The sequence below is a fragment of the Neomonachus schauinslandi genome, chromosome 11 (genome assembly GCF_002201575.2).
Source record: "Neomonachus schauinslandi chromosome 11, ASM220157v2, whole genome shotgun sequence".
NCBI classification, from domain to species: Eukaryota; Metazoa; Chordata; class Mammalia; order Carnivora; family Phocidae; genus Neomonachus; species Neomonachus schauinslandi.
The window spans coordinates 108,194,817-108,206,132 of record NC_058413.1 but is presented as its reverse complement, the minus strand read 5'-3'; the positions used below and the strand labels follow the sequence as shown (position 1 = coordinate 108,206,132).

The following is an 11,316-nucleotide window of genomic DNA, read 5'->3' as shown; positions in this document are numbered from 1 at the left end:
GGAATAACTCTGGAGTCCACAGACTATGGCCAGAGTAGCACAGATTAACTAAAGACTGTCCCTGAATTTACTAGAGCTCCAGCACCATTTATGCATTTCACAAGTATTTACTGAGCACTTATTATGTGTTAGATGCCATTTCCATAGTTGGGGCTCTCTTCATGAACAAAGCAGACAAAGCTCCATGCTTCATGGAATTTACATTTTAGCAGAGGGAGATATAATACAGCAAATAAGAAATGTTAAGGGATGATGGAAGGTGACAGTTGCTGAGGGAAGAACAAGATGTGTAGCAGTACAAAGTGATTTTGGATGCTGCCAGATGGACTGGGGGGGGGCCGGGGCCTTTTGCCATCTTATATAAGTTTGTCAGGCAAAGAAAGTACTAAAGATGTGGATAGTTTGTTCTCCCCTTACAAATAGAAATAAGAAGACAGAGATTGCATAAGAGAGCAGATAAAGAGTAAGTTAGTAGTCCTTTGGCCCAAGATACTCACTTAAACTCAGCAGGCTCGAATTGATGAAATGGTCCATAAATACTTGACCTACCACTTGAGTTTTCTCAGTGAGATCATCAACCAGGTTTTCAGTCTTATTCACAATGACGTTCACTTTTTTCCCTATTGTTTTTAAGTCATGTTTATCTAACACCTTCTTTTCCTTCAAGTCCTCCAAGAAGCCACCAAACATGGTGCTGGCAATCATCTTTATCTCATTGACTGGATCTTGTGGTGATCTCTTCTCTGTGAGAACAATAGGATTTTAGGAATTGATAGGACTTTAGATCTCTGAATCTAGGCCCATGGTTCTCAAATTTAACAAGGGAGAGTATCTGAGAGCTTGGTAAGCAGAGCTTCCTGAACCCCACTCCCAGAAATCTGATTTGATAGGTCAGGGTGGAGTGCATGAGTCTTTAGTTCTACCAATGTCTCAGGTGATATCAAAACTACTGTTCTGAGGACCACATGCAGAGTACCACCAATCTTCCCCAATCCTATGCTTTTTTACTGGTGGAGAAAGTGAGCCTCCAGGAAGGAAACAAGTTCATTAAGTAGCTTAGTGATGGCTGCCTCATTTCAGCTTGGTATCATCTGTGATCCCTTCACTTCCTGTCACTTTTCTCAATACCTCTTTTAAAAACGCACTATAGTTAATATGGCTCAGTCGTTAAGCGTCTGCCTTCGGCTCAGGTCGTGATCCCAGGGTCCTGGGATCGAGCCCTACACCGGGCTCCCTGCACCGTGGGGAAGCCTGCTTCTCCCTCTCCTACTCCCCCTGCTTGTGTTCCCTCTCTCGCTATGTCTCTCTCTGTCAAATAAATAAATAAAATCTTTAAAAAAAAAAAAACTAACCCAAATGTTTAAAAAAAAAAAAAAAAAGTATTACCACCTATGGAAGAATGCTTGTTTCCCTGGCCAGGGCAGGCAGGGCGGGTCTGTATTCTGAGATTGAGAGCACACATTGTGGCTGGCTTGCTCACTGCTGGAAACGAAAGGTCACACAGAGAGCAGAAATATGGAGGAAATGAAATACACTCTCTTCAACTGGATAGCCCCTCACCCTGAAGAGAACACTTAAGAAATGGTGAGAACACTCAGTCAGTATGAGTTCAAAGAAAAGACTAAAATCACAGGAAAGTTCTGAGAATGTAGGTCCAGATATTTTACACTTCCCCTTTTTTTTCTCCAAAAAGCTGTAGCTTCTCAGCCAAAATACTGTGTCTGCTCCACACTTGCTTACTGTGCCCCAAGCTCCCATCCCTCACATTCCCAGAGTAAAACAGTCCTCTCTCATGAGAGCCCCCTTCGGGGGGGCTCTACCTCCTGCACCACACTCCTTCCTCCTGAGCTGTAACTCCCCCAGAACACGGACCTAAAAGACAGAAAACAGGCACTCACCAGCCATGCTGCTCTGGCTCTCTGTGCAGGAAAGGTAGTGAAAATGAAAGCAACCTTCTCCCTTTGCTCTCAGTGGACTGGTGTGCTGGTGTTGCCTAAATGGGAAACTCCAGCCTTTCAAATTCTCTTGTCCATGCAGAGATAGAATTTGACTCTTCTTCTGATATGTATCTTACTTCCTTTGGAAAACAGGAAGCAAATCTGTCTTTTCTCTTTACTCTCACACAGTTTCTATGTTCTGTTTTGCAGTCTATTTTGACACAGTTAAGGAGTCAAACTGATCCTCATTCATCTCTGTGCCATCCCTTAGCCACTAAATGGCAGAGAGGCCTCACCATGGATGCCCACTCAGCCCCCGAAGTGAGGTGTGAGTTTGCAAGGCTTAAGGGGAGCAGGAAACTCACTGGAGCCCGACAAACAGTGCTGCTCCTGACACTGTTTTTAAAAACCCAGGTAAGTGATCTCTTTCCTGATCTGTGTACTTGTCAGTCCTGGGAAAATGTGCATATTGTGGTTTATTGACTCTTTTACTCAAGATGAGTTTTTTAAACAATAGATGTTTGCTATCAACATTAAACAATTTAATTTTTATGAAATGGAGTAAGATCATCTGCCTTCTTTAATCTCACACCACAAACTAACCACAATTATATGCTTAGCTTACATCAGTGAGAATTTTTGTCCTGTGCTTTTAAAAAGCACTCAGTGTAGTACTGATGTTATTGATGGCCCCCGTCAGGAGTCTCTTTGTATCCTTTGGTCTGACTATAAACTCACCTCTGACTTGGTTTTGCCATTGTGACACAGTAAATGGACCCTGTGCAGCTCTTTGCCAGGTCAGGAGACATGTGGTTCATTTCTCAATCTTGGACACCTGATGGTCCATGTGAACAAGCCCAGGCTAGATTGCTAGAGAATCAGAGAAATCACATGGAGATGCCTACCCTGTGTGCGGGTGATCTCAGACACATGGATAACCCCAGAGACAAAAAGAACCACAGGGCTGACTGATCACCTTGTGAACAATAGTAAAGGCTCATTTTTTTAAGTCACTGTGTTTTAGGGCAGTTTCTCACCAATAGAGAAACACATACTTACTGATAACTTTTTTCCCATATCATCAACAATTTGCTTTTTATAATTTCCCAATGTATGACAGACATTTGTAAGAATCAATACCTTAGGAACTATCTCATTTTTTTGATGACCATATGGTATTAACAGTGTTGATAGATTTTAAGTTTTAAATGTTATATCAAAGTAATGTATGCAGCAGGCATCTAATTCAGTTGTACAGAAAAATGTGTAATAAAAACCATATTCTGCAGTACAACTCTCCCATCTTCAGTCCCACATTCTACATATAATTTCCCTAAATTATTCATTTTTATTTTCTTGTGCTAATTTTCAGATCTCTCAATAACATGCCTATTTTATCCCTCTATTTTTTGATATACCAAATACAATGTTCTTGACTACCTCTTAAGAAAAATAAGATGTAGTTCACTTACACTGCCCTACTCCCTATGCTGCCTAATATTTAAAGATATAATGATTTTCAATTCTTTTCTCGATTAATTTTTAAATATTAAATAATATATTTAAACAGTTGCAAAATACACAAATAAGGAAATAATACCGAAAGCAGTAAAGGAAAAAAAATCCTTAACCTACAAAGGAAGACAAATAAGGTTGACAGTAGATCTATCCAAAGAAACTTGGCAGGCCAGAAGAAAGTGGCATGATGTATTCAGTGTGCTGAATGGGAAAATATGCAGCCAAGAAAACTATCCAGCAAGGCTGTCATTCAGAATAGTAGGAGAGATAAAGGGTTTCCCAGACAAACAAAAACTAAAGGCGTTCATGACCATTTAAACAGCCCTGCAAGAAATATTAAAGGGGACTCATTGAGTGGGAAAGACCAAAAGCAACAAAGACTAGAAAGAATCAGAGAAAATCTCCAGAAACACCAAATTTATAGGTAATACAATGGCACTAAATTCATATCTATCAGTAATCACTCTGAATGGGGATACCTGGGTGGTTCAGTAGGCTAAGTGTCTGTCTCTTGGTTTTGGCTCAGGTCAGGGTCACGGGATTGAGTCCTTTGTTGAGGTCTGTGATCAGCACGGAGTCTGCTTGAGATTCTCCCTCTCCCCCTACCCCTCCCACGCTCAAATAAATAATTAAATCTTAAGAAATAATCACTCTGAATTTAAATGGACTAAATGCTCCAATAGAAAGACATTCGGGGGGTGCCTGGGTGGCTCAGTTGTTTAAGCGACTGCCTTCGGCTCAGGTCATGATCCTGGAGTCCTGGGATCGAGTCCCACATCGGGCTCCCTGCTCAGCAGGGAGTCTGCTTCTCCCTCTCCCACTCCCCGTTTGTGTTCCCTCTCTCGCTGTGTCTTTCTCTGTCAAATAAATAAAATCTTTAAAAAAAAAAAAGAAAGTAAGAAAGACATTCAGTATCCGAATGGATTAAAAAAAAAAGAAAGAAAGAGAAACAAGACCCATCTATATGCTGCGTATAAGAGACTCATTGCAGATTGAAAGTGAAGGGGTGGAGAACCATCTGTCATGGTAATGGATGTCAAAAGAAAGCTAAAGTAGCCATATGTATAACAGACAAGCTAGATTTTAAACCAAAGACTATAATAAGAGATGAAGAAGGGCACTATATCATCATTAAGGGGTCTATCCAACAAGAAAATCTGACAATTGTAAATATTTATGCTCCCAACTTGGGAGCACCGAAATATATAAATCAATTAATAGCAAACATAAAGGAACTCATTGATAATAATACAGTAATAGTAGGGGACTTTAACACCCCCATTTACAGCATTAGATAGATCATCTAAGCAGAAAATCAACAAGGAAATGACACACTGGACCATGTATTTCCTGTAAATGACCACAACAATGAATGACACACTGGACCATGTGGACTTAACCAATATATACAGAACATTTCATCCTAAAGCAGCAGAATAACCATTCTTTTCAAGTGCACATGGAACATTCTCCAGAATAGATCACATACTACATCACAAATCAGGCTTCAACAAGTACAAAAAGATTGAGATCACACCAAGCATACTTTGAGAGCACAGTGCTATGAAACTTGAAGTCAACCACAAGAAAAATTTTGGAAAGATCTCAAATGCATGGAGGTTAAAGAACATATTACTAAAGAATGAATGGGTCAACCAGTAAATTAAAGAAGAAATAAAAAAAATACATGGAAGCAAATGAAAACATGACAGTCCAAAACCTTTGGGATGCAGGAAAGGCAGTCATAAGAGGGAAGGGTAGAGCAATACAGGCCTTCCTCAAGAAACAAGAAAAGTCTCAAATACACAACCTAACCTTATACCTAAAAGACCTGGGAAAAGAACAGCAAATAAAGCCTAACACCAGCAGAAGAAGGGGAATAATTAAAATCAAAGCAGAAATAAATAATATAGAAAAACAACAACAAAAACATAGAAGACATCAACAAAACTAAGAGTTCATCCTTTGAAAGAATTAACAAAATTGATAAACCCCTAGGCATACTTATCAAAAAGAAAAGAGAAGCACCCAAATAAATAAAATCACAAGTGAAAGAGGAGACATCACAACGAATACCACAGATACATGAACAATTATAAGAGAATATTATGAAAATTTATATGCCAACAATTTGGGCAGTCTGGGAGAAATGGATACATTCCTAGAAGCTGAATCAGGAAGAAATAGAAAATTTGAGCATACCCATAAGCAGCAAAGAAATTGAATCAGTAATCAAAAATCTCCCAAAAAACAAAAGTCCAGGGCCAGATGGCTTCCCAGGGGAATTCTACCAGATATTTAAGGAAGAATTAATACCTATTCTTCTGAAACTGTTCCAAAACATAGAAATGGAAGGAAAACTTACAAATTCATTCTACAAGGCCAAAATTACCTTGATTCCAAAACCAAAGACACCACTAAAAAGAATTATAGACCAAAATCCCTGATGAACATGGATGCAAAAATTCTCAACAAGATACTAGCAAATCAAATCCAACATAATATTGAAAGCATTCTTCACGATCAAGTGGGATTGATTTCTGGGCTGCAGGGGTGGTTTAATATTCACAAATCAATCGATGTGATACACCATATTGATGAAAGAAAGGATAAGAACCATATAATACTATCAATAGAGGCAGAAAAAGCATTTGACAAAGTACAGCATCCATTCTTGATAAAAACCCTCAACACAGTCGGGTTAGAAGGAACATACCTTAATATAATAAAGGCCATATGAAAAACCCACAGGTAATATCATCCTCAATGGGGAAAAGCTGAGATATTTTCCTCTATGGTCAGGAGCAAGACAGGTATGTCCACCTTCATGACTGTTATTTAACATGTTACTGGAAGTCCTAGCCTCAGAAATTAGACAAAAAAGGGAAATGAAAGGCATCCAAATCAGCAAGGAAGAAATCAAACTTTCACCCTTAAGGGACAACTTGATACTCTGTAGAAAACATGGAAGATTCCATCAAAAAATTACTAGCACTGATACATGAATTCAGCAAAGTCACAGGATATAAGATCAACATACAGAAATCTGTTCATTTCTATACATCAATAAGGGAGCATCAGAAAGAGAAATCAAGGAATCAATCCCATTTAAAATTGCACCAAAATAATAAACCTAATCAAAGAGGTAATCGATTTGTACTCTGAAAACTATGGAACACTTATGAGATATATTGAAGAGGACATAATGAAATGGAAAGATATTCCATACTCATGGATTGGAAGAACAAATATTGTTAAACTGTCTATACTCCCCAAAGCAATATACACATTTAATGCAATCCCTATCAAAATACCACCAGCATTTTTCACAGAACTAGACCAAACAATCCCATAATTCATATGGAATCACAAAAAATCCCGAATAGCCAAAGCAGTTTTGAAAAGGAAAAGCAAAGCTGGAGGCATCACAATTCCAGGCCTTAAGCTATATTACAAATCTGTAGTCATCAAGACAGTATAGTACTGGCAGAAAAACAGACACATAGATCAATGGAATAGAATAGAAAGCCCAGAAATGGACTTTGTATTTCTGTATACACAGGGAACTGTATGGTCAACTAATCTTTGACAAAGCAGGAAAGAATATCCAATGGAAAGAAGACAGTCTCTTCAACAAATGGTGGTGGGACAACTGGACAGGAACAAGCAAAAGAATGAAACTGGACCACTTTCTTACACCATACACAAAAATAAATTTAAAATTTATTTCCTGTGAGATAAGAAACCATCAAAATCCTGGAGGAGAAGACAGGCAGCAACCTCTATGACATCGGCTGTAGCAACTTCTTACTAGACACGTCTCCAAAGGCAAGGGAATCAAAGGCAAAAATGAACTACTGGGACTTCATCAAGATAAAAAGCTTCTGCACAGCGAAGGAAACAACAAAACTAAAACAACCTATAGAATGGGTGAAGATATTTGCAATGACACATCTGATAAAGGGCTAGTATCTAAAATCTATAAGGAACATTTCAAACTCAACACCCAAAAAACAAATAACCCAGTTAAGAAATGGGCAGAAGACATGAATAGACACTTTTCCAAAGAAGCTGCAGATGGCTAAAAGACATGAAAAGATGCTCAACATCACTCATCATCAGGAAAATACAAATCAAAACTAGATGAGATACTATCTCACACCTGTCACAATGGCTAAAATTAACAACACAGGAAACAACAGATGGTGGTGAGGTTACTAAGAAAGGGGAGAACACACTTACACTTTTGATGGGAATGTAAAGTGGTGCAGCCACTCTGCTAAGCAGTATGGAGGGTTCTCAAAAGGTTAAAAATAGGGGGCACCTAGGTGGTTCAGTTAAGAGTCTGACTCTTGATTTTGGCTCAGGTCATGCTCTCAGGGTCATGAGATCAAACCCCAAGTCAGGTTCTGCCCTGGGTGTGGAGCCTGCTTAGGATTCTCTCTCTCTCCCTCTGCCTCTCACCACCCCCCACTGCATGCTCTCTCTCTCTCTCACACACACACACACACACACAAAAATAGAACTACCCTACAACCCAGCAGCTGCACTACTAAGTATTTACCCAAAGGATACAAAAATAGAGATTTGAAGGGGTACATGCACGCCGATGTTTATAACAGCATTATCAACAATAGCCAAACTATGGAAAGAGCCCAAATGTCCACTGACTGATGAATGGATAAAGAAGATGTGGTATGTATATGTACAATGGAATGTTATTCAGCCATAAAAAGTAATGAAATATTATCATTTGCAATAACACGATGGAACCAGAGTTTATTATGCTAAATGAAATGTCAGTCAGAGAAAGACAAATACTATATGATTTCACTCATATGTGGAATTTAAGAAACAAAACAGATGGACATAGGGGCAGGGAAGGAAAAATAAAATAAAAACAGATAGGGAAGCAAACCGTAAGAGATGCTTAACTATAGAGAACAAACTGAGGGTTGATGGAGGGAGGTGGGGGGGGGGATGGGCCAGATGGGGGATGGGTATTAATGAAGGCACTGGTTGTGATGGGCACTGGGTGTTGTGTGTAAGTGATGAATCACTAAATTCTACACCTGAAACCAATTTTACCATATATGTTAACTAACTAGAATTTAAATAAAAACTTGAAATTAAATAAATAAATAAATAATTTAACCCTCATTTCTTCTTGTAAGTGTTGCTCAGTAGCTTAATTATCCCTATGTAATTTTCTGTATAGAAGTTGATAATAGTCGCACCCATACAATTTCCTTTATCTACAATTACAGCTATTTTTAACCTGTATTTTTTATTTTACATTGTCTAACGTCCTAAGATTTTCATTGACTTCTGCATCCACAACCAAGTGTTCTGTGCTTTGTTCATACAATAACTCTAAATGTTAAGAAACAATGAAAAGCATTTATATTATTGTTGGCTGTGTGTATTATCTCTGGCCAAGCACTGTGTTGGGACTATATTTCCATATTTTGGGGGCTGATCCCTCCAGTAATTGTCCATTCAGAGAAGAATATTTCTAGCCTCAAGATCTACCACCTTGTTATTATCTGGTCACACATGCTTGCTCTTCTCTCCTATAATTCTAGGCTAAGGCATCCCTTCCCACTTGGCTCCTTCACGCTCTCCGACCTAAGGACATCGTTCAGTAATAGTCCCAATGCTGTCCTACATCATTTTCCCACTGAATGATGTCATTGCTATAACCATAAAACACATTATAATGAACCCATTATAATGAACACACCCCTCTCTTCCCCACAACTCCTCAAAAGCTCCCCAAACTCCCTTTATTTTCTCTCAAATCAGTCCCAGTCTTTTGTCTCTATTCTTGTACCAAAAAAAATGTAACCAGTGTCTTCCACAGTGCCAAATTAAATGTTTAATCCTCAATCACTGTTTTGACCAATTAGAAGTATTTCATAGTGATATTTGCACCTCTTCCAGAAACCCTTCATTCATTTTTCTTCCAAATCACAACTGTGTCTTGGTTCTCCCATTACTTCACTGGCTGCTTCTCTTAGTAAACTTTGCCAGTTAATTCATATCTCAAGGCCTCTGTTCTATGTATCCTCACTTATTTAGCAGCCCAATCCCGTATCTTGGTTTTCAGTCCTGTTGATACAGATATACAGCACACAATTTTATCCTCCAACCAATACCTATCCCCTGAATGTCACAATCATATAGCCAGTATCATATGGGCATCGATTTGAGTACCTGGTCAACATCTTAGTCCCCCTAAACCTACCACCTGTTAGAGGGTTTTCCATGTTATTCTTCCAGTTTTTCAAAGTAGAACACTTAATTCTTATGTCCTTTCTCTCATTGTTGAGCGACAATTCTGTTGGCTTTACCTTCCATTCATGAAGATTGCTCCCTCCTCTTCCATCCTTCTTCCAGATCCAGACTACCATCAACTCTGAATATCTGCAGTAGCTTTCTGAGTCCTCTTGCCGGGTCTTCCTTGGCCCCATCCTTCTTATTGTCATCTCAACCCCGTAGCCAGAGTGATCTTGATAAAACGTAACTCTAATAATTCATTCATCTGCTCAAAATTTTCAAGTAGTTTTCTGTCTTACAGCAAAAGGTGAAAGGTCTTTTATAGTCATAGCACTCTATGTGGTCTGGACCTTGGGCAATTCCTTGATCTCATGTCCTTTCCTTCCCCCACTCCTCTCTGCCCATGGATTCCAGCCACATGAACCTCCTTGCTCCTCCTCAAACACACCAGGGACAGTCCTGTCTCAGGCCATTTCTCCTTGCTTTTCCCTCTGTCTGGAATGCTCTTCCTTCACATTTCTCATGGCCAGCTCCCTCTCTTTCATCAGGTCTTTTCTACTGATAAATTCATTTCTATATATAATATAAATATAAATATAGTTTCTGTATCACTCTCTTCCCCACTAAATTACAAGCTCCATGAGGACAGGAACTGTGTTTTCTGCTTGATGCCCAGTGCCTTAAATACAGTCATTATTCACTATTTGCAGGTTTACAGAATAAATGAATCTTTTATTGATTTTGTGCATTTTTAAAAGTCATTCCCCTGAGGTGCCTGGGTGGTGCAGTTGGTTAAGTGTCTGACTCTTGGTTTCAGTCCGGGTCATGATCTCAGGTTCATGAGATCAAGCCCCGCATCATACTCCACACTCAGTGCAGAGTCTGCTTGAGATTCTCTCTCCCACTCGCTCTGCCCCTTCTGCTCATGGTCTCTCTCTCTAAAATAAATAAATAAAATCTTAAAAAAAATAAATAAAAAGTCCTCCCCCTGGTTTCTGAACCTTCTTTTTCTTTTATCATCTTTGAATTCACTTTTATTTTCATTTTTTAAGCTTTGTTGACATATAATTTATATGCAAAACATTACACTTGTTTAATGTATACATATTGATGAGTTTGGACACATGCATCCACCTGTGATACCATCACTTCTGTGAAGGTTTAGCATTGTATATAGTGTTCTTAAATTTTATTGTATTAACTTTGTCTTTTTCTTTATGCAGTGTACTTTCTGAATCTTGGAAATTTCCTAATACTCAAATCTCATAAAGACATTGTCCTCTATTTTTCTCCTCCTCATAACTTAAAAGTTTCAGTTTTCACATTGAAGTCTTACTCCAGTTGACATATACTCTTGTGTAGACTTGAGATAGAACAAGTATATGTGTGAGATTGTGTATTTTTCTGCAAACTAATTTCTTTTTTTTTAAAGATTTTATTTATTTATTTGACAGAGAGAGAGAGAAAGAGCAAGTGCACAAGTAGGGGAGCAGTGGGCAGAGGGAGAGGGAGAAGCAGGCTCCCTGCTGAGCAGGGAGCCCGATGGAGGGCTCGATCCCAGGACGCTGGGATCATGACCTGA

General features: G+C 38.9%; 1 protein-coding gene across 1 annotated transcript in view; it reads right to left on the bottom strand.

The window, feature by feature from the left end:
• Nucleotides 1-725, bottom strand: part of LOC110586231 (caspase-12-like) — a 10,096-nt gene extending 9,371 nt beyond the window's left edge. The window contains 1 exon segment of the mRNA XM_044919452.1: nucleotides 498-725. Within this exon segment, the coding sequence (XP_044775387.1) occupies nucleotides 498-705 (208 nt within the window). The 5' untranslated portion in view covers nucleotides 706-725.
• Between the last annotated feature and the right edge of the window lie 10,591 nt (nucleotides 726-11,316).